Here is a 26,808-nt window from a genome sequence, read left to right as displayed (position 1 = left end):
CCCCCTTGTGGGCGCTGCAGGTATCAAGTTGCGGGTCATAGCAAAAGTTTCGTTTAAACTTCTCCGTTAATATACATATTTAGGTCACAATAATTAATTAATTTAATTCGAAGTTATAGTGGTTTTTAAATATATGAAAATATGGGGGCGCAAAAAAAATATTTATTCTCTAAGTGGGCAGTAAAGAAAATAAGTTTGGGAACCACTGGTTTAGATCATGAGGTTGTTCAAAGAATGAAAGTGACATTACTGTTTACCCTTGACTGGAACCAATTACGTACATATTAGCTCTTTTTAATATTTGGCACATTACACCAATGTTGATGCAATGAACCAACACATTTGCAAATTTTCATAAATATGATTGACGAAATGAAAAGCGTTTTGAATTGACCTCGTTAAGTGTGTACATTTATATTAGCACGTTTTATATTTAAAACAGTTTGTTATAGTTATACATCTACAGTTTCTTTCATCCCTTAAGACTATTTAAATTAGTGACGTTAACATATTTTTTTACAATAATTTTCGCTATTTACAAACAAAAAGTATATAATTTATATAACCAATGAAGTGTAAAACTGCTGATATTCCTGGGAACGTATGATTATTATTACTAACAACGTTACAATATCTAAAAGCGGGTGTACAGAACCCCAGACGTCACGGTGTCGAGCACGCGGTCACACGCACGTGGGAACTGACAGCGCCCTCTCGCGGCGGTCATTGTTGTGCATCTATTAAGACGTTTTTATCTATGCATTGAATTGTTTACGGTGAAATTTGGATAATTACTGTTAGTGGCTATCTCATTTCCTATTCTACTGGTAGTTGTAAGTTAATTTTGTTTAAATTAATGCTTACTTAAATAAAAGTAACACACTGTAATCTGTGTCGTAATCAGCGTTGTTTTTTAAATCTAAAATAAGGATATACTCGTATAATTTAATCAAAACGTATGTTCCTTTTGATGTTTTGTAATCTATCTATATATTATACAAATAAAAGAAAGTCGCGTTAGTTAAAGTATTTGAGGAGGTAGCGTAGAGCCAGGAGACGGACATAGGATACTTTTTAATATCTTTTTTTTATTTATTTTTTCGAATTTATGCCTTGAAGAGCTGCTTTTTATTTAACTTACTTATATTATAAATAAGTTTATATAATATACTAATTATGTTTTTTTATATATCCACGCGGACGGAGTCAAGGGCGACAGCTAGTTTGTAATATTCTTTTACCAAAACTTCAAACGATTTGCATAGAATGTTTTCCTTAGCAACGGACAGACGGTATGCGTCAATGCAGCAGAGATATGTGACAGGCTATTGTCCCATATGCGCGTGCGCTGACCATTCAATGCGCGTTGAATTCATCAAATATTTGAATATTGACGTTATACGACTGTAACTTAATTCGCTAAATATAAAGGTCATTTCGTACTTATAAAATAATGCATCCTGCTTAAGTAACAGCCACATTGGGACCGTTATTTGGTCAGTAAGAAGACCGTTTCGTTTGTCTAGATTGTAACATCTATGTCTTACTCCCACATTAACCCATTCAATACCATTTACCGTTGTTATTTAGACAAAGTGTACTCATACGCCTGCAATAAATCAACGTGCATTATCACAGACTTTCACAATCAACATGAAATATTCTACATTACTGTCAATATGATTGTCATTCTATACTAATACATACGTGTTTAAATGTAGAACTGTTACCGATTAATTGTGTACGCCGCCTATTTGTAGTTTGCTTGGATATTTTACAAATTGACACGTTAGATTTCGGTATTTAAAATTGATATTTAATTAGTGGCATTATTTACTGCCTAATTGTACGCCCGAAAGTTTACCGCTACCAACCTTTGAACGTCATTTTGTGTATGAATTTGTTCGATAAGTTAAATGCAGATTAACTATATGTTTAGGCAAATTACAAACGGACGGTATACGAGGTTTGCCGGTGACAATCGATGCGTAATCGATTCTCGTCAGGTAGGTGAATGCTAACACAGTGTTCCCGTTTAGTTGTGGCCGGTCAAAATTGACCGCGATTGTAACTTAACGGTGCACAGACTATAATATTATGTATTGTTTCTAACTTAATGACTGCCTGTAACATTGATTTTGTTTTAACAAAAAAAAGTTATATTTAAATTTAATGTTTATATACTATAAGTCGAGTAAGATCGTCAGTGTATCAGGGGTTAAGCTCTTGTCTTGTAATCTGCAAGTCCTGGGTTTGAATTCAGGGTTTGAAAGAAAACATCGTGATGCAACCTGTACATATCTCCGATGAAATTCAAAGATATTTGTGAAATCAACCCGTACTAGGCCAGCGTTGTTGACTAACTCCTAGTCACTTAGGGCAGGCTCCGAGCCCGTCAGTAGAGTGAGTTGATTTTGATACAATAAGTATGTATGTACTGTTAGAAAGAAAATCCGACACTGTGCCGGTGTATCAGCGCAACACTAGCTTTATTAAAATATCAACATTTATGTCCCCTCACTTAATTCTCTCGCTCCAAATGATTCCACCTAATAATGTCTAAAATTACATTTTAAATTTACGATGTCATTTTATTGTACTTGCATTGGATTGTTTATTTAAAAAGTGTATATAATGTGAACAGTTAAACGATACTATAGCACATATATTTTTTATCGTAAATGATTAGTTTGTGTGTTGTGTATCAACATAATTAACTAAAACGATAAGGAGATAGCACGATCACTTGATTATCAAACATTGTGGATAAGTGTCGATAAAAAATATATACATTTATCAACAAAACTAATCGACGGAATTAACAACATAGAAATACATGTTTAAATGATACACGTTCAATAACTTAAAATCAATTCTAATGTTCTTTATAATTCTATAATGTTTAGTATTTAGGTTTGCCAGGATCTCGTCATTAGAGGTCCATGGTCTCGGCCTGTTCCGCTTCGGGCGTTATTTTTGTTGTTATTATTTTGCATTTAAATAAAAAACTTGTTAAATATAATTACATGGTAGTTGTTTATCCATATTTAATTTCTGTTATCCCTATCAAAGCATGATGAAATTCATTTCTTTAAGAGTTGTTCGCTTGAATCACTGAAGTGGTTATTCACCTATTTCTTAAGTAGATTAAAGCAAGATTTACTTGCACTTGAAGAAAGAAACTTCCTGCAAATAAACGCAATATATTATACTCCACAGATAAAGAACTGTTCGCATTATATCGTGGTCGTTGACAGGAGATCAATATTATTTTTAACTCATCACAATCTTCAGTCCTACATCTCTTATCAAATGTTATTGAATTCGAATAACAGATTTACGACGCATTTCAATTTACGATTCAAACGAAGGCGAAAGTGTTTATAAATTATCTTTTTATTATTGTGAAAATTTATTGTTTATATTTAAATGGAAAACTTAAGTCATGTTTCTCGAACACGAAGTCTGGTTTTTAATGAGTAAGGTTTTATTTTTTTATTCGAAGTATTTATATAATCTTACTATCTTACTAATAATAAAAATGCGATGGTGATGTATGGATGTTTGTTTTAAGATATCTCTGGAACGGATGAACGGATCTCGCTGATATTTGGCATGCTAGAACATAGTCTGGAAGAACATATAGGCTATTTATTAATTATTTTTAATTACGCGCGGACGGAATCGGACGCGACAGCTATAGTTATATTTTGATAAACAGTATTTTTTATAATATATTATTTGAGAAGTTTTTAATCAATTTCTTTACTGTAAGCTGTCAAAATTTCGTTTAATTTAACACAATTTTGTTAAGATATGTTGTAAGTATTCATCCAAGATTCTAACACTGAAATATATTTACATTAATACTATGATAATTTTCTTGACCATAACCTTTTCCTAAGTCTATAGTTCCCTTTATACTCTGTTAAAATATTTAACGTTTTATTTGTTTTGGAGTGTGATCAGTAATTACTAACAGGAATTGTTTACTGCAAGTTCATGTTGGTCACAAAATACTCATTAGTTAAATCATCGCTAATCTTTTTAAACTTTTATCTGTTCTTATAGTTATTGTTTACCTTTTCTTTTAACATTTATTTTGAATGTCAGTTCATTGTTAGACGGTACGCACCAAGGGTTATTTATGAAATTTTGTTTAATATATTCGTTATGGATTTAAATAGTTTTCCAAATAATTCAAATGAAACAAACGCGTTGAAGCAGTGTTCGAATGTCGCATATTTTAACGCCGGATTAATTAAATTAGTGCTTTTGATAAGATGCAAATTTAATGGATATTGGTTACCTCCAAATAATGGTATGTTATGTTTTATATTTTTATTTATTTCTCAGTAGTTAACCGATTTCAAAAAGGAGGTTCTAAATTCGTCTGTATGTTTGTAGTAAATTATCAACGTCTTTGTTGGAACGTTGGAAATCTTTAATTTGTTATTTCTTGCATACTGTAGTCATCTTAGGCTTACGTGACAGGTATGAGTGTTTTAAAAGCGTAATAATTTTGTATATGTTCGTAACAACGTGCTTGTTTGCTGAGTCATATTTCCGCCGCATTCATCAATTGCCCACTGACTAAGACATGTTCACCTTATTTTTGAAGATGTTCCAAACTTCTTATGTAACCTTCTTTCTCTTTATATTTCGTATGTTTGACTTCATTATAATAATATTTTAGGTTATGATTCGAAATTCTTTTGTTTGAAACTCCGCTGCTATCGATTGATGAATTTCGCTCGATTTTTAAATATTAGAAACATTTTAAATGTGTACACAAACATATAGTTGTCCCTATTATTTTGTTTGCTAAAACAGAGATGTCGTATTTTTGTGTGTATTTCTTCATGTGTTTTAGCAATAGAAACTGACATCTTTCATTATGTTATTATGTAAATCCTTTACATAATGATCTGTGACGTCATTTAATTAAGTAACTAAAAAAGGTATTGTTTTTATTTTAATTCTTCAAAGGAAGTTCTTAGCATTCCAGTACAGTTGGACGATATAAATTATCGTGGCGTTCGCAATGCGGAAGATGTCGCCAATTGCCACACCGAACTGCTAACAAGATGTCTTCCTATTCTAAAATATCTAAAATGTAACGGTTGCTTTTGCATTCCTTAATTAAAATTAAAAAAAAATAGTTCTCTTCCAGTCAGTATTTTATTATCTTTGTGTATATTTAAAATACAATCACTCGTTAGATATCAAAATTATCAACAAAAATGTCCACATTTTTTTTAAATTTATCTTAATGTATCTGGTATTATCGCCAATTACATAATAAAGATATAATCGTCTATGTAAATATAATAAAAAAACAAACACATAGAGTTGAAGCTCCTCCTACGCGGTATTTGTGTCAACGCACGAATTAGTCTAGACGGGTTAAATATATCTGAGTACAGTCAACGTCATTATTAAAGACATATTTATTTTGCTCTTTTTGTAGTTGAAATAGATAATAAATAATACATAAGTTTCTACTAATATGGTATACAGGTAAAGGTAAAAGACGAAGGTATTCGAGGCCGTTTAGACTTCCGATTGCTGCATTTATATTGTCAAGGGAATAATATCCGATGATTTTTAGTAAATTACTGATGTAGTTCTGATAGGTTAAATGTGGTAATTGGTTTTTTTGTAACGTCAAGATTTGACTTTCGTACTGGCCAGTACTTTAATGAAATTTTAAATATATTTTAATTTAAACTTTCCCCGCGAAATTGTCGTTAGTCGTGTCCATTGCCAGTTTTGTTAGTTACATACTAACGATTTGGCATACTGGTCATTCAATCTATGTTTAATATTCGTTTTATTGCATATATCTTATTCTCCAATTGTATATCGATCGAGTCTATAAATACAAGACCATAATAAACTGAGTCGAGAAGACGGCGAGCCCACGCAGTGAGAAACGCGCCGCCGCCCGATTCACGCGGCCAATACGTCACTATTCTTACTCAAAACATCGTCATTTTATCAAAAATATTTAATATCTGTCTCTTTCTAAATCGATAATACGAAGAGAGCTCGTGCTACATTTTTCCCGCCAACGCCCATCACACGTCACGCACTCTAGCCCGATGAGTTAAGACAATGGATTCCCACATTATCACTCCAACTATGACGTTCCGTTGATTCATCTAACACCTACTAATTTCTTATCATCGATCGGTAAATTCGACTTTATTTTTTAAACAATAACATCCTCGGTCTAGTTGAATTTGTGAATCGCGTGATTGTAGATTTAGTGCAATCGCAACGTTTATTGAATGCGCCAAAGTTTGTGTGTTTAGGATTTGAAACTACAATGTGATGTGCGGAAATTCACGGTCTTTGTTTGTAAATCGCTTTCATTATAAAAATAATAAAGTCAACGGTCTATCAATGTGTGTTATGGGGGCGCTATGCCGATTTCACGCCAAATACGTTATAGGTGAGTACTTTCATAAATTGTCTAACAATAAGTAGAGATAGTTCAAGCGAAATACTCCGATCTATAATTTAGGAATCGGGAATTCACTCAGCGAGGTTCTACCAATGCGTATATTTTTTGTTTTATGACAATAAACTTATATGAGGTCATATTCAGTGAAACAAGTTGGCCGGCAACACATCTACAGTTCCTCTAGTGTTGGAGATGTCCATGGGTGTCGTTGATCACCTCGGTGTTCCCGCAGCTCGTTTGCCCCCTTCTCTTATAAAAGAAAAACAAAACTAATAAAGCCTAAAACGTACATACAATTTTACAATATATGAGATATCAAATGATTCCCTTTTATTTTTTTATTATTAAAACATCGATATTACGTAGTGTCCCTCCGAAATCACTTGATGTAACAACCTGTCTTCACAAAAGACCGCTATTAACGTTAATTGCTATGTAACGTTAAACGCGATTTATATCTGCTATAAATCACTGTTTGTGTGCACGCAGCTTTACAACGACCACACATGAATGAACTTGATGCGGGTAAAACATACGAACACCGATTCCGTTATTGGACAAACTTTTTACATAAAAACTATTTGCGGTAAATTTTTTATTTATTTTAAATACTGATTACATTTTATTTATTTATATTTTTTAAGCTACATGACAATCTACACAATCAATACTCGATGTCTTACAAGAGGTAATACAACAAACCTTACTGACCCGGTGGGCAAAAGTGAATCTAAAATAGTTATAAAACCACTACATAAAGGCTTTACTCTCTTCAGTGGAATAGGCATACGTAGATCCATAAAAAAATTAAATTTTTTGTGTCCCTATACATCCTTAATCTAAAGTATGTCTTGTCATACATCTGTTGTGCGTTGTGTTGTGTGGCCGTTAGATGTCGCCTTCGTCACAGGACATTCACCCTGCATCGAGTTAAGTGGCATCGTTAGAAACAATCAACTGATGCATAAACATCCTGTCTTCAAGTATAACATGGCTTTAAATTTAAAAATATATTTACTAAAGTATCCCAAAAATAATTCGGTTGAAAGTGCAACAACATATATTATAGTAAAACGTGATAGGAAGAGTCCTTCTGACTTCTAATAATTGTCGATAGTTACCCGTAGTACAAGTTCCGATTCATATAACTGAACCGTTGTTACAATTCAATCAGTTGATCTTTATTTGAATTATCAGATCTGTATAATACTAGCTTAAGCCCGCGACTTCGTCCGAGCGGAGTTTAAATAAAATTAATAAATTAGTTGTCTATGTGTCCTGCTAAACTATGTTCTATATCTTTTTTTTCCAAAGAGGAATGCTTTATGCATACTCCGCGCCCCAGGGGGGGGGGGGACGCGGTAGTTATGTGGGATTCTCTTCCATAGCGGAGGCAGACCCACTAAACTTCTCTGTTCCTCCAACGCATCGGGACGGGACCACGGGCACGCTTTCGCTCTCGTCCGCGGCCCATGTTCTATATCTACGCCAAATTTCAGTGAGATCCGTTTGGCCGTTCCGGAGACACCTTCTAACATACATCTAAACATTCGCATTTATAACATTAGTAACATTTTTAATTATCAGATACATTATTTGTAGTAAAATATTCGACCTTGAATAAGTTTAAATCTAAAATTATTGTAATTTTGTCTTTGAAAAATTAATGGTGATTATTTTTGATGTTTTTTTTTTATTATTTAATGGTTGATTATCTGTTTGTATTCGTGACTTAACAATGACAGGAAACTATAAAAATCAATCTTATGTAAATAGTTTTTATCCGTTATCTAATATACAAATTGGTTTCATGTATTACGTTCAAAAAATATATTAAGTTTTATCTTGTTCTGTCAAAATTATAACAGATTTGTTTTCGTAAAGTAATCTTTGTTGTGTGTATCCGTTCCGATAATAATCGTATTTATGTTGTTAACAATTTTTAAAGGATTCAACACTTTTGCCCTCACTCTAAGTTAGAAAGCTAATTTTATATTTATATTAATAAATATATCGTCCCCGTAAATGCAATTAATAAAGTGCCATTTTGGACAAATCGCGTTTTCATTGTTTTCTTATCGAGGAAAAAATAACGCATATTCTAGTCGAGCAAATATCTTGATCCTTGAAACCGTTTTAAAATATGGCCATTTTTGTGTTCCTGGTAGAAAAATAAATATTTATACTAAGATTCTATGGTGGACAGAAAAAACATGTTTGGTTAAAAAGTAATTATAACAATATTTCGAGTCGGTGCAATTCACTTTCATACTAGTATCCAACCTTGGATACAATTACCAAGACTAAGAAAGTGAAGACGAGTCTCTTTCAAGTATCAAGTCCACAAGGTCCCCTGCTTGCAAGGCTAGTGTACACTGTCATCAAGGCTGACAATTGTTTGACAACAATGACGTCACCGGATTAATGTTGAAGACGTGTTATTTACAAATGACAGGAAGAGCGTTAATGGATAATACGTGGTTAAACATCCTACTAAATATTATATCTGATTAAAGCATTCGAAAGGAAGGATTTATCCGGCTTAGTAAATAATTATTTAAGAATTTTTACGCTGAATTCGTTTCAAATTATTTAGTTTCTTGTGGAAAATATTGCATGATTTTCAATACATCGAGGCAAAAACTTACCTGCCATGTACATTTAATTGATAAAAAACGAATAGCAGCAGTTTTTAAACCAAAATCCTCGTTTAAAACATATTATCATTGTTTTGTCAAAGATGATAGGGATGACGATATGTTTAAAGAGATTCTGTTCTCAGAAGCCAACAGTTAATAACTCATTTTTAACATAAAAGCAATGAAACATTCATTAGTGCCTTGTTGGCGCTCTCATCTCGTTTCAGTAACCCAGCAGTGGTTTATTTCAGTCGGGACTTAACAGGATGTTGTTTGTTAGTTGTACGATCTATTTTTAGCTGAGAGAAATATACCAATTTGAAACGCTCACAATCTTGTACGACGAGTGAAATTAATATCGAAAAAAACCTATGTATAAATTATTCTTTTATTGTTTTCATTCAGTTCGAATGCCTGTGATATTATTGTAATATTAGAGTCAATTTAATCTTGTTTAAATGACTCATTAAAGATATATATACACGTGTTTTAGAATATTCATAAAATAAAACGCAAACGCATATTATTAGATATTTATTTTAACAATAGATAAAAATATTAACACGAACGATGTTATTGAATTCTTTTTCAGTTATGAATGACTCTGCTTTTGAAATTCTAAGCATAAAACTTTTATCTAACCTATATTCAAATCAATTTACCTGAATTGTAGATATCAAAAAAAATCTTTGCGTTATATTAATACTAGCTGTCGCCCGTAACTCCGTCCGCGCGTTATTAAAAAAACATAATTAGTAACCTATGTGTTCTTCCAGGCTATGTTCTATATGTATGTCAAATTTCATCGAGATCGATTCAGCCGTTCTGGAGATACCTTCAAACAAACATCCATCCATCCAAACATTCTCATTTATAATGTATGTATGAAATATGATTAAATACAACAATATAGCTATAATAAAAACTAAAATTATTCGTTACTTTTTAGCTGACTCTGTTCCACAGTTCAGTGTAAAATAAACATCGTACAGTTTGTTTTGTTTCTGTCATTTGCTAAATAAGTTAATGCAATGAGTCAGTCTGCCTTATACAGCTCACTCGGACAAAGTCAGTTCATCTCTTCTGGCTGTAAAAATTCTCTTTTCTTCGATAAATATATATAATCAATATTATACTCATTGCTTTTGTCCGCGAAACGCGTCTAATTAAAAAAATCTAGTAAATATAATCTATGTTACTCAATGATAATATAGTTTTCTAATGGTAATTTTTTTTATGAAAAAGGTACAGCATTTTTATTTGTTACATACAAAAATACAAATCTTTTCTTTTTATACAATTATTAGAATGTCACACATATATACAATATATATACAAAGTTATCTATAATAACCATGAGTACGTGGTAACTTATACTTAAATTAACTCAGCAAATGAGTTCTTTAACCTCCACGTTTTTGCAGCCCTATGTCCGTGTCCATTAGTTTTTGTGATGGCAACACAAAAACAGATCGGCACATCAACAAAGGTGCGCCTGAACCCGCCTCGCAAACACTTCTATATTATAATAAAGACATTAATTGCGAATGTAATGAAACATCGTATAGCAACTCAAAAATATCTCCTTCTTATATTGATCTTTTTAATGAAAAATATGTCAGAGTATTAAGGAGTATATAAGAAATAAAGTCGACGATTTAATGTATTATATATTATATAATGTATGCCACCACAGTAACTACTTAAAAATATTATGTTGTTTAACGTATGTCTGTATTGTTTGTAGAGGGCGAGCTGGAAACGGAGTGGTTGCAGGCGGCAGGGCTGGGCTCGCTGGCAGCACCGGCACGCGCTGGTCTCGAGGTGACGGAGGCGCAGCTGGGCGAGGCGGTGCGCCCGCTGCCACGCGACCAGGCCGCCGCCGTGCGCCGCCGCGTGCGCCGCCTTAACCGCACTGTGCGTCGCAAGCGCGCCGCCTCGCGTGCCCGCAAACCAGATATCAGAGATGTCTTTAGAGATTTAGAGGTTTGTTCATATTTAATGTATTAACAACTTCATAACTTTATACATTTTATTAACCAACATTGTTTTTAAACGATGTTAAAAAAAGAACATCTGACAGATACAGATCGATTGATATGTCAAACTCAAAGAAATCAGCCGCGCTTTGTTTTTTTTTCACGACCCGTCATTTCGAATAAGTTGTACACGCAGTGATACATTCTGAAATATTGTAACGGTTCTTTGTACGTCATATTTTATAATTAATTGAGGAAAAATTATTGCAGAGTTCAATATTCTTATAAATAACATTTTATTTATCAAAAACATTGGTATTTTTTAATTGGCACATTCGTAAACTTGAATTCAATTATGTCATACAATATTCATATAATACTGTTGCGTGTCAACATAAATAATATTACGCAACTCACTCCATCTGTCCTTAAAGTGCACACGCAATTGTAACAATCGGTAAATATTTGTGTCCACATAACCTAAATTCTGTAAAGTGCATTTAAATCAACTGTCAAACTGTTTTGCTTTACAAATGTCGCAATACTGACACCGTAAACAATTTCATGTAATTATGACATCACAATCTGTGCCATAATCTGGTATTTTGTTACGTTTATGTTTGGTAAAAACACTCATATTTTTTATTCTCACTAACTCTTTTGTGTAAAAATGTTTTTTTTATTTATCGTTACACCGAAAATTTAACACATTTTTACTCTATTACCTGACATAACCATAGAGTCGTTGTAATTTCTATTTTCTAACGTAAGCTTTCCTACTGTTATTGTTTGCTGTTTATGGCTCTGACTGATTGGTATGGGAACAATAGCAAATGTAACTCTCTCTTTACCTTATGAAAAGATTTAGAAATTAAATTAGAATCGTAATATCATTTGGCTATCGACCTATTAATAGTTCAAATTTACGATAGTACATTGTCACAAATAAATATTGTATTTGTTTAATTTATAACCTCAAAAAGATTATCCACAATTAAGTCGAAATAAAACACATATTGTCATCTCTGTTTTGTGAAAGACAATGACAGGGATGACGATATGTTTTATACGATCAACTCTATGCCGGTTCGGTACAGGTTTTCGTCGTCTTTCTACTATTTTATATCTATTATTCTTAACTCAGTCTTCAAATTCTTTGACACAATTCATATTTGAAGTTGAAATTGTCTTATTAATAAAGATTTTGATCTTTATTATGACTTATTAAGTATGTTAAATATATGTCGTCCATTACTGACCGATTTTGATACGACGATTACTTAATTTTATGTCACTAGGAATCGTTTACGTACTAGTAAGAAATCATTACGGGCTTCAAGACAAGAGAACCCGTTTCGATAGGATTACCAACAGTTTTCAATTCTATGGAAAGTTTAGTTTTATTGGACCTATTTCTTTCCTAATAACTAAGATTTGAGGTGTTCTAAAACTAAAGAAAAGTTTATTTCTGGGTATTATATCAAACAAAAATAAAAGCCATTTTCGTTGAATATTTCAAAGCCTGTTTAGTTTCTCTCTTTTCTGATTCATAATTGAAAAAGTTTTTAGTATTAATAAGTCGTTAGTAATGTTTAAAAATATTTAAATCTTACGTTTGGGAAAAAAACATTTTCTATGTATGGAAACACTAGTTAGACGTGAGCAGGACAATCCATTTTGACGCTACGATAAGTAAGAACGTCAGTCATTAGATAAATATGCAATTAAGAGCAAGAGGGACTTCAAATACAATTTGTAAACAGTTTTCGAACATAATGTCAACTAACGCGAACGTATCTCGCGTGTACAGTCACGTTCGATTTATAGGCTAAATAATTGGCCGGAAATGTTCTGATAACCGTTTATATTTAAAAGAATATTGCGAATAGTCGATTCAATTTAAATCATTCGATTTTTAAATTACTTTAACCCTGTGTCATATTAATAAAACAGTGATAAACATACCAGTGTTGTATTTGAAACAGATTTAAAAAAAGAATTAAATACGTAAAAATGTTCAGTTGTTAGTCACAATTACAAAAGTGCGTTCCGCGCTCGATCTGCGTTAACGGACGTAGTGCCGACACAAATTGCCTCGCGTCCGGCAAATTTCAAAATTGAATTGAGTGTTTTGTACACTAAGTGTATTGGTTGTTCAGTGAGCATTGTGCTGTGATGATGTTGTGATGTGAACACGCGTGTGGCAACATGATTTGTGACACCGTGCGCGTCAAGGTTCGCGAGAAGATGGGGAGCTGCAAGGGACTGGCGATGGTGCGCTCCTACATCGATGCATTGGTATGAAGTCAAACTCTATTGGCAAGAGACATAGCATTTGACCTTTGCCTTAAAAAAAGAAATCGATTACACTTTAAAAAAAAGTGGCTGTACGACAACATTACCTTGGCCTTAAAAAAAAGTTTGGTTATGTGATCTGTCAAAATTTAGATACTTTTGTTAACCTATCAATTAAAAAGAAATACGTTTCATCCAATACAACTAAAAATGTATTAGGCTGTATAAACTTTGCCGTAATTTATTTGCATTGGCTTCAACAAAGTAACAACTGGTGTGAATGCCCTGCATCGATCTATCAAAAATGATAACCAAATCAGTTTACGATTAATAAAGTGACAGTTGATACGATACGAGATAACAGCGGCGTCATTAAAGTAAAAGTTATAATAAAATTAATGAACTAACTTGTAATATAATTTATAAATTTATTAGTTTTAATTGGCATTCTTCAACTCTTCAGAAAAAGAAATTAATTGTGACCATAATTGTGTTAGCAACGAAAAAATTTATAATTAATATCGATAAAATGTCCTAAACTTTATACAAGTATTAATTACGTCTTAGCTTCCTCAAAAATTCCTTCAGAATTGGGAGACATTTTGTAAATTAAGCTAAAGAACATATTAAACTAATGTCTCTCTAACTTTATTGTTTCTACATTTATGTTTTTCACAAACGTTCTACTAAATGTTTTCTATTTACAAAGTAGGCAAAGGATGCGACCGACGGTTTCTATTCGTATACAAGGCAAAATAACTTAAAGAGTTTGACGGTACTTGATAAGTCTCTTCCAGATGTAACTTCATTTGAAGTAGACACGCGGAGGTGAACGCACGTGTTTACTGCGACCTTGAGATGCTTGATGTTCAGTTCAATGCTACCAATCATACGTTTTGTCACTTCCTGATCTAAAAAAAACACAAAGAGATAGACGACTAAAAATTAAATAATAGTTTTTTAATACTCCATAGAATGTGTTCATCATAGTAGTGTATTCACTTTTTCATATTTAAAACTGTCTGCAACTTCCGTAAATGTTACATATATATTCAAATGGTCCATTTTGTTTATCCATTTAGTTGAATAGATCTTTGATATTGAGAGATCCTGAAGAGTTTAATATAAGATTTTATATCCATTTATAAATTCTTTACTGAACTGACTTCCCTTGAATATGTCTGACGTGAAACGATTTCGCTTGAATTCTTGTCCATTACGTATTTGTTTGTAAATTTCGTAATTGAGGCATCATTAGTGTTTCCACAATAATGCAAAATAATCGAAAAAATGTCACAATGAAACATACATATAAATAATAAAAAAATAAAAATAATAAATATTTATTTGTGTAAATAATTTTATAAAATCATTGCTTATGGAACGAAGATAATGCTATAAATAAAATAAAATCATAAATTACTAAGAAAATTAATCTTAAATTCACTATACTTAATCCAGTGTAAAGATTAGTATGATCATTTTACATAGCTTATAATAGCGATGTATAATAAGATGCAAACCAAGTCGTTAGTGGTTACATGATGGCTCGCGAGTATAGTGCAGCGTGCAGCATGCGTGATGATCCACTTCATTACCTTTCAGATATCGAAAAAATCACACTTCGCACTTCATTTTATTTACGTACCAATTTTATAGTTGCAATTAAAAGTTACAAGCTTCTTATCAAAACAAATCTGAGAACAAGATAAGTAAATCAAAAGAAACATCAAAATCTATGTGATTTATGGTTCAAATTCAGATGTAGGTAAACTACTTTACTAGTTTTCTATAAGATTCTGTTCCCATCTTTCATTAGCAACTTTCCAAGATGTTATCGTTAATATCGAATAGGGTTGCACGCAAAGGTTTCACGTCAAAGGCGACCAATACTAGGTCAAGAAACCTGTCCGATGTATATGGGCAAAAGAGTGGCTTGCGGTCGGAAGTCTCTGTATCCGGTGCTCGCGGGGCGCAAGGGTGGGGTAGGGACGGGGAGGGGAGGGGCTGCATGTCAATGTCGAGTCGGACCGGTCCACTGACCACATCTCGTCTGCAACGCGTTTCCACTTATCAGAATAGTTATATAAACAAGTTCTACTTCTCCGGAAGGAGTTTAAATGGCGTACGCGCGCGTGGCAACCCTAATGGTTAGGGTTGTCAAATTAGTAAAAAAATAAATTCACTATAAACTTACGATCGGATACCAGATACGTAAGAGCCATAATTTTACATTTTAAGTTGGTATGGCCAGTATTAGACATTGTAAGCATCATATTTATAACATTTCACCTAATTCAGAAGGAAATTCACAAGTTCAATTGTATAGCAATTTTTATTTATGTAGTATCAGTTCGTAGTGAACAAACATTTTGTTTTATATTAATAAAATAGTTTAATTTCTATTCCGAGCCATTCCTGTGATTTTAATATTCGAGGTATGACCGCCGTGGTGGCATTTCAACGTACACACACGGTTTGATTTAATGCCTAGAGAAGCGCTTCTCGGAAGCTTCGGTGTCATTCAACCTGATGCACTCCTACATTATGTGACATGCAGCGCAAATGATAAGACGATCCCATGCTTAGAATATCTTTAAAAGGATTAACGAATGAATAATCATGAGGTAACATTATTAATAATAAAATATATTACTTTATTTCTTTGTAATTTAATTCTACTTTCTATTCACTTTTATCACAACTATAAAATCTTTCACAACTTAATTAAACCGTGAATGAATTTATAAATAAATTAAGTTAATCCCCTTTGATTATTGTGTTTAAAAGAACACGTGTTTTTTAATATCAAGATACGTTCAACACACAATACACAAATTAACCATAAGCGTGGCCCCGATAATATCAATTTGCGAATAAGTGTTTTATAATTGTTGCGTCGGGCGAGCGGGCCCATGACCGAAATAACGCGAGGTTGACTTAATTGTGGGGACACGTAACGCGACCCGGGACCTCGCCACAACTATTTTAATTGTCCTTAAAAACTCCGTACACCTTAATAAACGCCCACGTGGCGAAGTCATACGGGTAATATGTAAATCATACAACACAAATAGGGTAACCGAGATAGAACCTCTGGATCAACACAGGATTTAGCAAGCGAAATAATAGTACTAGTAAAAACGCTTCTCAATTTCCTCGACCAAAACATAAAAAGTAAGAAATGGAATGTTATGCTTTCTTTGAGATGTCCCCACATCTTCACATCAATTATAACGCGAGTTTCTCTTTCCATTAGAGTGAACAATCGTTAGTTTTGTTTGTTTTGCGGTTGGACCATTACGAGTGCTGTTACCACAACTTTACCCTTTCTTTTTGGGCTTCACACGCTACTGATAAAGCTTTCTACCTATCCCTTTTACAAGTGAACTTTTAGTATTATAATTTGTTGATAGAGTATTGCTATAACTTTATACTCCGGCTCAAAATCAGAACTAAGCGAACACAACGTAGCTTAAAATAATGTTAGTACATACGTGAAAGGTATGAAGTTCGAACCGTTTGCAACGGAACGCATTCTTTTAAATACGTTTATAATATTTTGTATCCAGTACATGTCATTATCCGACGATCTGCCTTCTTGTTGTGATTGTTCATGGAATAAAAATTCTCTGTAGAATCGAGGAAATAGTGTAACATATCGGCATGCGATTACTCATCTTCAGACGTGGGGATAATAAATCGGAACAAAGGTGTTTTGTTACGTCTACATAGACAAGGGCTCATGTCACAGTTAGCCGGTGACTCATTTACCACCGCTTTGCCACTTGAGCAGTCCAGTGTTCAGGTTTTCTTCTATGGTTGTTTTTTATTAAGTCCTAAACAGCTGCACCCCATTTTAGTGAGGTTTTCAGGCAACCTTGACATTGTGACAAGTGGTCTAAAATTTGATTTGTTTTTTTTTTATCTCATTCGTTCGTGACATTTTTCGTTCGTCCGTTTGAAGTTAGCGCGGGTCAGTAATAAATGGCATATAAAAAAGTGTATGTTTGTTGCAGAACTCTAGCGGCAGCGAGCCTCGGTCGCGCAGCGCGACCCCGGACTCGCTGGACTCGCTGCCAAGCGCCGGCTCCGGCTCACCGCCCGCCGAGTGGGCCGACGCGCCTACGCCCACAGACTTCGTGTAAGTACAAATTACTTAAGACATTAGGGCACTTTTTCATTAGTCATTAGAGACCCGCGTCTGCGATGCTGGAGATTTCTGTTCACGCATGTCATAGGGACCAATTTCACTATTGGCATGCAACTGATGTAAAGCTTATAAGCTTTATTAAATATATTTAATGTTTGCAGCGACACATACCAGGGCGGTGGTCACAGTGCGCTGGGCCGCACGCCGTCGGCGCCGGCGCCGCGTCGCGCCCGTCTCTCTCCGCCCGGACAGCACTCCCCGCCCGCCTCGCAGCACTCCCCTCCCGCCCCGCACCGCGGACACGACCTCTTCAAGCCCAACGACCTGCACTGGGCTGACATTGCTTCTAACACCGGTAAAGTTTCCAGATATAAGTCAAATCAAAGTAGCTTATCGGTTTTCTGCATTGAAACTCACTTCTTACGTAAAGACCACTTCACGCCAGCAATAAAATGTATTCCTGATCTAAAAAATTCAACATCTATGTGACCTGTGTGGCTGTATATTTCCATCAGTAATCTATAAATTTTACATTGGTGTTGTTTGCAGAGGGCATAGAACTCCTGGGCTACCAAAGATACGGCACAGTGCAGGGCCCGAGGATAGGCAAGGAGAGAATCAACGGGTCCATCCTCAAAGATAGTGATCCTTTCGTGTACGTATATTTAAAGTCTTGTCTGATTATTATCAAAACAACATTCCCAACCAAAAAAGAACAATGGGCCAAATAAGTACAAGGCGGCTACGGAGATGAGAGTGACAAAATCATCGATTCGAATCAGGTTAGTAGTCAATATTGTGTATTGTTGCAGCAAGAAGCACGCGGTGGTGTCGCGCGCCAAGAGTGTGGCGAGTGCGGGCAGCGCCGCGCAGCAGCCGCTCAGCTTTGAGCATAAGTTCAACCTCGACCGGCAAGTCCTCAACCAGGAGGAGGTAACTACAATAATACTTGAATAATAACTACAAATATATTGTGTTCACTTTTATAAAATTCTGGGATATCATATGGATGTGGTATTGAAGGAATGGCCGGAGGAGGGCAGCACTGTGGACATCGAGTGCGTGGCTGAGCCGACACTGAAGAAGCTGCAGCCGCTGGTGTGGCTCGAGCTCACCGCGCTCTTCGACCGCTACTCGCTGCCCTTCCACAAGCGCAAGCCGCACAAGAAGAAGAGGAAAGAAGGTAATTATGTGAAGACCGCCAGCCATTAATATCCACAACTCTCGAAGGCGATGTTCAAGAAAAGGAGCGGAGGTATTAAGAAGGCTATAGGTAGTTCTTATACTTGAGACGTTTTTCAGAAGGCTCAGTGTTCGGGGTGTCTGTGGAGACGCTGCTGCGAAAGGACATGATCTTGTGGGAGGAGACGTGGAGCTCGGTGCCGAGCGTGCTGCGCGCCGTGTCCGCCGCGCTGGCGCAGCGCTGCGCCGATGAGGGCCTGCTGCGCGTGCCCGGCAACAAGCATAAGGTACACCAACACTCAATCAAATAACATAATGAAATCCCAAAAATTACCAATGACCTATTTTTATATGTGACTTTTGTACATACTCGTTCTCAGTTTTTTCCGACTCGCAGGACCTTTTGGTTAATGTTTCGTGGGTGTATAAAGCGATGTTTCGTGTGCAGGTGGAGGCGCTGTGCCAGCTGGTGGAGCGCGAGTGGTGGTCTGAGCGCAGCGCGGTGGAGGCGGCGCTGCGGCGCGCGGCGGGACACGACCTGGCCGCGCTCTACAAGCGACTGCTGCGCGAGTTACCGCAGCCGCCGCTCACGCAGGAGCTGATGCGCCTCTTCTACCACACGTACGCGCTCAGCGGCGGCACGCAGGCGCGCGCCCTCAACCTGCTCGTGCTGCTGCTGCCGGCCGAGCAGCGCGCCACCCTGCGCGCCGTGCTGCGCCTCGTGCGCGCCGTCGCCGCGCGCGCTGACCGCAACAAGATGAGCGAGCACAACGTCGCCATGATCATCGCGCCCACGCTCTTCCCGCCCAGGTACCGCACGCCCCACACAGATCATCTTACTATCGAAGAGGAGGAGAAGGAGTCTTTCTGCTGCTATGTTATTATACTTTAGTACTAAAAGCAAGCTTGTTTATTTTCTCAGTCTGCTGATCAAGCCGACGGACAGCCTGGAGACGCAGGTGGCGACGGCGGCCAACAGCTGCGTGGTGACGGAGGCGCTGATGCGGTGGGCGGACTCGCTGTGGCTGGTGCCGGCCTCGCTGCTGGCGGCGGCGCAGCGCAAGCCGCGCGCGCGACATCACCACACCTGAGCACTGCGCAGAGCCCACAGCGCACTGCTCACTGCGCAGAGCCCACTACGCACTGCTCACTGCGCACTGCGCACTACTACTACTGGTGCGTTGGACTTAGTGCAATTAGAAGTCGAGCGAGACTTGTATTTATTTATACTAGTGAAGTGAAGTGAAGTTCGGTTGCAGCGACTTGTGTTACTTTCTGTCAGTCGATCCAAAGAGTTTGCAGCAGGTATTACGTGTAAAAAAATACATTACGATATTGTTATATGGTTTACATCCCAATTTATATGTATATTTTACTGTCCAACAATATAATTTTGTTATTCATAACAGAATGTTGGTCAGAAATATTATCGGAAATTATTTGGACATTTGAGGCAAAGTTATCATCAGATATTATCATCGAATCAACAAAATGTTGCAAATTGTTATAAATTGGCCATAACAATGTTTATTTTAATATCACAACTTTTATTTGAGAATGTATTATAAAAGACAAGAATCGAATATAAATAGATAATTCTATTATGTTAAGTTTAGTTTAAGAAATGCAGGCAGTTTGCGTGAAAGTGACTCGTTGTGTTTTGTCTCGCATTATTACCAATATGTTAAATATCTAAGTCACTATTTGGATAGATATAAAATAATTATACATAACTTCTTTAACTTTAACCAACTTCCAATATGTATGTTCTCAACCTATATGTTATAACACAATATAAACATTCTTAGTAATATTAAAGTCACAGTGAAATAGAATCCTAGCTAACTATACTTTTAGATTTAATCTTAAAATTATTATTGTTAATATTTTTCAGAAGACATATCGAGAAATATCAGAATATTGAGGCTTTTATTTATTATTTGATATGGAGAAGAAAATTTTCGACACATTCATTTTTATTTTTAATTATCAGACATCAGATTTTAGAACATTTTAGGACTTGTATATGATACAGTTTTGGTTTGAACTTTATTTTGTCAAGATATTTCTTTTGGCTATTATTTCTTAAATATAAAGGCATAGTATTTGATTGTAAAAAAGGAACAAACTTTGTATTGTTTATTAATGCATTTATTTAAGTGAATAAAGATGCCAAATATTCATTTTATTTGAATTTTAGGCAATTGAGAAATAATATTGAAGTTCATTCCAATCTCCTTTAAATTTTCTTATAAAATTAATTCATACAATTTGTTGGAATTAGGTGCCATTGAAATTGGTTGACTTGTAAGTTACCATGTTGCGGATTAAATTTCCACTGTTGAAATATATGCTATAAAAACATTTTGTCATCTCTCTTATCCTCTTAAATCGTGTTTAACATATAACCTATTTAACAGCGATAATAATTTTGTCTAAACAGGCAGTGTAAACCTGCTGTTACAATAAAGGTACTCGCCCATTGATCCGCGCTGGAAGCACCGCACAAACCGCCCTTAACGGATTGCTTGATGATAAATGCCGTCTTTCGATGCGGGCGGCGCAAATAATGGACGCAGTACTATGTAAAATCCGTTGCGGGCCATGCGTGCGGTGCGTCCGGACGCGTAACTTAATACGGTTGTAAATTGGTGCCTTATGAATGATATTTCCCTGATAAAGTATTAGTAAAATTTCTGTTTATTTTCTATGTAAATATTACTTTGTAGTTGTGGTCTCGTATGTTTTATGAGGAGGTGACGAGACACGCAAAGACTGACTTGTGTATTATTGTATATTTGATATTACTTCATAAGAATATATACTTCCACTTTTAAATACAATATACATATTTAATATTGTTTTTAATTTAATCTCGTATCCCTATGATCCGAATACACATAATAATGACTCTTTCTGAAGTCTTCTGAGGTCTTTAAAGTGGTTGACTTATTTTAACTTAATTACAATAAAAGAGTTACTAAATAAAGCCAGTGCGGTTGATTATGGCCACATCCCTAACATAGGTATGTGCTCCAAGCCTCAATGTTGGGATTTATATGGTACTGACAGCTAAGAAAAAAAGAGGTAATGAGTTTCATTAGACAAACAAGACACGAAAAATAAGTTATTAAAATGTTTAATCTTAATATTTAAAGTTCTTAATAAAATGTATAGCTTCATTTTCACCAGCAACTAAAATATTACCTTTGTTACAATCAAAAGAATTTAAAGGTTTGAAAGATTCCAATAGTGTATTTGTTTGTGTTGTATTTTTATCTTGCAGAGCGATCCAGTTTTCTGTAGTCTTTGTGTTTTTCATTACAGCCTCCATATTCCATTCCCACAGTTCTCCAGATAATGAACTGGTGAGGAGCTTATTGGGATTCTCTGGATGGAATTTCATCTCCGTTACTCCGGACGGATGGGCTTTTAATGTAGAAGGGAATGTGTTTACTCGTAAATCCCACATAGCTATTTCCCCTGATTCACTACCCGCTAGGATGTAATATGGTTGGGTTGGATGATTGATGATGCATGTTGCTGCTAACTGGTCACCACCAAATAGAAATGAGTGTGTTGGCTTGTTGTCTGATGATCGGAGGTCCCAAATCTTCATGTGACCTCGTAGATTACCAGTGATTACCTGCAGTCAGGTAATAGAAATGTTAATCTTTTAAAAAATACAAAGTGTTGACAATATATACTCTTAAAACATGAAGATAAAATATTTTAAATATCATATACAGGATTTAAAGTAATAAAACTATACTATACCTCATTATGCTTAATAAAGCAGACTGAATGTAAGGAGCAGCTATCAGCATCTGTTATAGTCCTGGTGATGTCTCCTCTGCGACTGTTCAGTATGTTCACATTGCCATCTTCACCCACTGTGGCTATATCACCCTCCATGGTGGCTAATGATGTACAGGGACATGCTCGCCCACTGTACAATATAATAAAAGAGTACCGCTAAAATAATCAATACCATTCCACATCTATTTAAACTGACTTATTTACATAAGTATTATGTGAAAAAGGGAAAATTAGGAAAAATCTTGTACCACAAAATTGTCATATTGATTTTTAGCAACATAAAAATGATAAATTTAACATATTTTAACACTTACGCAATTTTGTGCAAGTTATTCCATATAAAGACTTCTTTTAATGGAGTTTTTCTTTCATATTCACTTATTTGCAAAAGTCTAACTTTTCCATCTGACGTTGAAACTGCTATTACATTTTTACCCGTGAACTGAATTTCAGTAACATTTCCTTCAACTACGAAATTGGATACATACTTAGGGTATTTCACTTCGTTGTCATTTATATAATCTAGAACCCATACTTTAATGTTGTTAACCTCGTCATCCCAGCTGCCGGTAAAGAAACATTGAGCTTCTGCATAGTCTTCAGGTATCCATCGTATTTTCTTAATTTTTTGAGACACAAATGTAACTTTTATATTTCCGTCTTGTGCCATTTCTCTTATCGTATTTTTTTCTTATCCAGCAACTTATTTTAGATGATTTTAAGTTGAATTCCAGCAAATTATCAATTAAAAGAATTAAAAACGTTTGTCTGAGTTTTGTCAACAATTTTTCAACGAAAGAGGTTAAATTTTAAATTGACATTGACAATCAATTGACAAAGACAACTTTTTTGTCTATGATTTTTCAAAGATTAAAGAAGGGTTATAGGTTAAAATAAAAAATAAGATGTAAACTTAAGCAATTGTCTACAATCTTCACAATATTGGAGCTTCCTATAATTTAACTATTTAAGGCATATTTAAAACCAATTTTAAGTTTGAATTTTTATTTTGTGAGTCAAATAAATAATTTTTACTCCAATGACAACTATTGACAAGGCCATTTAATCTTTATCTTTGCCAAAAAGTGTCACCAGCATCCATATTTTATATACTCTTTGCCAGCATCTGCTAATGTGTCCTTTGCCTGCTCTTTCGAGTGAATAATAAAAACAACATCTGCTAATGTCAAATTTATCAAGTGCCTCTTATCAGATAATTTAAAAAGTATAAAAGTTAATTGCTTTATTTTTTAAATTTTACTATACAGTAATAATGGCTCGAGGTAACGTAATGCTTCCAGCGAAATCTGGAGAATTTATTGCTAAGCACGCAAAACACGTTAAAATTAATAAGGACAGCGGTGAAAAGTTGTGCAAAGAGGTAAATAATTTGTTTTAATGAAGAAGTATTTGCCTCAGTTACTTTGTGAATTAAGTAGCAGTAACCCTTTAAGTTAATCTGTTATTTTATCATGTTCAATTCTATACAAATACTGAATCAATAAAATCGTAATTTCCAGATACTGTCAAGTATAAAATGCAATCAGTTACAAATGCCAGAGACGGGGTCAGATTCAATTCATCCTTCAAAAGACCATCCGAGAGCAGTCGATTGGGTCTTTGTGACAGATGCACTGAATTTTTGTTTTTGGTCTAAGAATAAAGAAAAGCAATGGGTTGTTGATGGTTTCACTGGATATTTCGCTTTAGAGGCTGCGTTAAACAGAGCAATAAAGGTATAGTTTATAACACAACTGCTATAAAAGTTGAAATTGACCAAGATTTATGGTTTGCTTTGAAAAGGATTGTTACATTTGGGTATGTTAAAGAATCTATTTCTTCATATTTAAAAAGTGTAATTTACTCTGTAATATATTTACAGCTTTAGTGGTGATGGAAGCATATTGAGAAATTCAATTTTTCTTAAATTTATTTTGTTTTTTTCATACCAGAATGGTGTTGACATAACAAATCCTGAATTTTATTCCAAAATAACAAAAGAACAACTGCTTGACATCATGAAAGGGGACACTGATGTTATTATACCACTTTTCGAGCAAAGAATTTCTGTTTTACATGAAATTGGAAGTATACTCATTGAAAAGTTTAATAGTACATTTGAAACTTGCGTAAAAGAAGCCAATAAATCAGCGATAAAACTGCTTGAGATTGTTGTTGATAACTTTCCATGCTTCAGAGATGAAGCAATGTACAATGGTCAAGCAGTTTCGTTCTATAAGAGAGGGCAGATCTTAGTTGCGGATATGTGGAATTTTTTCAACGGTACTAGTTGGGGACAGTTTGAAGATATTGACAAGTTGACAATGTTTGCTGATTATAGAGTGCCACAAGTTTTGGTATACTTTGGTGTTATTAGTTATAGTGATGAACTGATGAATAAATTGAATAATGGTTTGTACTTTGTACCTTTTATGTATTTTTTTTTTAAATTTGAAAATGCATCTTATAAAATTTGACAAACACTATAGCACCATGAAGTTCCATTAAAGACAGATAAAATTTATAAAAAAAAAAATATTATTCTTTTTCTTGACAGATGAACTGCTTGAAAGTGGATCAGATGAAGAAATAGAAATACGCGGATGCTCTATCCATGCAGTGGAATTGCTGAAGAAGAGAATAGAAGATGAAATAAAAGAAAAACAATTGGCTGTATCTGTGCCTAATTCCAGTCTAATTGATTATTATCTCTGGTGCTACAGAAGGAAACATGTGCATGAGGTTGAAAGTATACCATATCATAAAACATTAGGTATATTTTACTGAACATGTGGGTATTTTGATGTTTTAATGTAACTGAGACAACTACTGTGAGACATTATTATAAACTAATTATATAAATGGCTAAACAATCATGTATATTTGTATATATAGGAGAAATACATAAGTTCGTAATTTATTTAATTCTTGAATATGAAAGTGAAGACAGTATTATGTTGAACATACTTTTGTAACAGAATAAGATGAATATACATATCTATTTATGTGATTATTTTAAAATGTATTAAAAATTATAAAAGTAAAAGATGTAAATATGTAAAAAAATAAGATTGATACAATGGAAGCATTTTAATAAAAGCCTTTTTCATGAAATATATATTTTTTATTATTACGGAATGTTATAACTTTAAGATACAAATTACATAGTTATTCCATAAAAAGGTAACATTTATGTCTATTTTAATATAATTTACATATTATTTCACAATCTTATGTTCTCACTGTAAATGTGATGAATATTATTGCTCATCTTAATTCTAAATAATTGTAACATAAAACTAAATTCTTGAATATTATGAACATGACACAACCCACAGAGGAAAAATATTACCCTACACACCAATTTAAGAAATATATTCAGAACTTTGGCATTAGCTAAATACACGAATAATGATTACAAAATGGCACTAAATATTTACATCATCCTAATGTTCGTAAACTCGTAAATAATAATAATTTAATGACACCGATTGAATGATCCAATGAAATAAAGATAAAAAAATCTTCCAACCGCACAATAGTATAACAGATCACCATTGTTTATTTATAATCTAGCCATTTCAGTGTTGCCAGCAATAAAAATTAAATTATGTTCGTTTATTCTCGTTCAAGTTGTAGTTTTGTGACATGAGTGATTTATCTACGAAAATGGTTTACAAACAGTAAACCAAATGTAGTATGACAATTTTTATTTATTTATATATAGAAACGACGATGCCTGCATCTGATTATCGTCACGAAAATGTTATTGATGTCTGTACAGATTAAATATTTTATATAACTTTCAAATCTAAATAATGAAAATAAATATTTGTAATATAAGAAAATAGAATATTTTATCTATAAATATCACATTCCAAATTAAAAATAATCAATGTATATAACTTATTTGCTCAATTTTGATTTTAAACTTTCAAAGAACGCTAATTTAGTTTTTATAGTACCAGGTTCGGGGACTGGACTACCCGGTCTACTAGATTCCTTTGATATCTCTTCTAATCCTTCGGGAATTGCTTTGGACCCTCCGGGAACTGTGAGTGGTGTGGCCAACGACAGTTTCAATTCGTCCCGGAATTCTTTAGAAATGCTTCTAGCTGTGAGACTGTGCATGTAAATTAGTTTGTTCGGTGGCTTGTCTGTTTTGTCTTCGAAGTTAAGCATGTTGTCTTTGCTCTTTCTGCGTCTTACGGGCTGTTGTGGAGGCTGAAAAATTACACGATGATTAGTACAAACACATTTAATTAATAAGTA

The 26,808-nt window shown here is 34.4% G+C and overlaps 4 protein-coding genes across 12 annotated transcripts in view; 2 read left to right on the top strand and 2 right to left on the bottom strand.

Moving 5' to 3' along the window:
• conu (Rho GTPase-activating protein conundrum) overlaps positions 1-21,175 on the top strand; it is a 64,444-nt gene extending 43,269 nt beyond the window's left edge. For 2 of the 5 annotated variants that reach the window (XM_013321350.1, XM_013321351.1), the window contains 9 exons: positions 10,856-11,094; positions 17,402-17,526; positions 17,697-17,890; positions 18,085-18,190; positions 18,348-18,468; positions 18,559-18,718; positions 18,838-19,004; positions 19,166-19,527; positions 19,640-21,175. In XM_013321350.1, the coding sequence (XP_013176804.1) occupies positions 10,856-11,094; positions 17,402-17,526; positions 17,697-17,890; positions 18,085-18,190; positions 18,348-18,468; positions 18,559-18,718; positions 18,838-19,004; positions 19,166-19,527; positions 19,640-19,808 (1,643 nt within the window). In that variant the 3' untranslated portion in view covers positions 19,809-21,175. Of the gene's footprint in view, positions 1-3,371; positions 3,480-4,142; positions 4,322-5,942; positions 6,458-10,855; positions 11,095-17,401; positions 17,527-17,696; positions 17,891-18,084; positions 18,191-18,347; positions 18,469-18,558; positions 18,719-18,837; positions 19,005-19,165; positions 19,528-19,639 lie in introns of those variants that run through there. The other 3 variants (XM_013321355.1, XM_013321352.1, XM_013321353.1) reach the window with 3 other exon arrangements.
• Positions 21,176-21,268: 93 nt separating this feature from the next.
• Positions 21,269-23,340, bottom strand: Nup43 (nucleoporin 43). The gene is made up of 3 exons (XM_013321356.1): positions 22,851-23,340; positions 22,495-22,666; positions 21,269-22,363 (listed from the first exon to the last, which is right to left on the bottom strand). Exons 1-3 carry the CDS (start codon positions 23,204-23,206, stop codon positions 21,863-21,865), a joined length of 1,029 nt encoding a protein of 342 aa, XP_013176810.1. The 5' UTR covers positions 23,207-23,340; the 3' UTR covers positions 21,269-21,862.
• A 330-nt stretch (positions 23,341-23,670) lies between these two features.
• On the top strand, positions 23,671-25,558 carry LOC106124054 (UPF0553 protein C9orf64 homolog). Its single transcript, XM_013320507.1, has 4 exons — positions 23,671-23,917; positions 24,057-24,272; positions 24,489-24,948; positions 25,094-25,558. The coding sequence occupies exons 1-4, from the start codon at positions 23,810-23,812 to the stop codon at positions 25,321-25,323; spliced, it is 1,014 nt and encodes a 337-aa protein (XP_013175961.1). The 5' UTR covers positions 23,671-23,809; the 3' UTR covers positions 25,324-25,558.
• Positions 25,559-25,685: 127 nt separating this feature from the next.
• The window catches only part of M7BP (Myosin-7a binding protein), a 58,296-nt gene continuing 57,173 nt past the window's right edge, over positions 25,686-26,808 (bottom strand). For 4 of the 5 annotated variants that reach the window (XM_013320861.1, XM_013320863.1, XM_013320864.1 and 1 more), the window contains one exon: positions 25,687-26,760. In XM_013320861.1, coding sequence (XP_013176315.1) covers positions 26,443-26,760 — 318 coding nt within the window. In that variant the 3' untranslated portion in view covers positions 25,687-26,442. Of the gene's footprint in view, positions 26,761-26,808 lie in introns of all 5 variants that reach the window. The other variant, XM_013320862.1, reaches the window with a different exon arrangement.

The sequence above is a fragment of the Papilio xuthus genome, unplaced genomic scaffold, assembly GCF_000836235.2.
Source record: "Papilio xuthus unplaced genomic scaffold, Pxut_1.1 DF825946.1, whole genome shotgun sequence".
NCBI classification, from domain to species: Eukaryota; Metazoa; Arthropoda; class Insecta; order Lepidoptera; family Papilionidae; genus Papilio; species Papilio xuthus.
The sequence above is the reverse complement of the archived record's forward strand: the minus strand, read 5'-3'. Positions and strand labels throughout refer to the sequence as shown.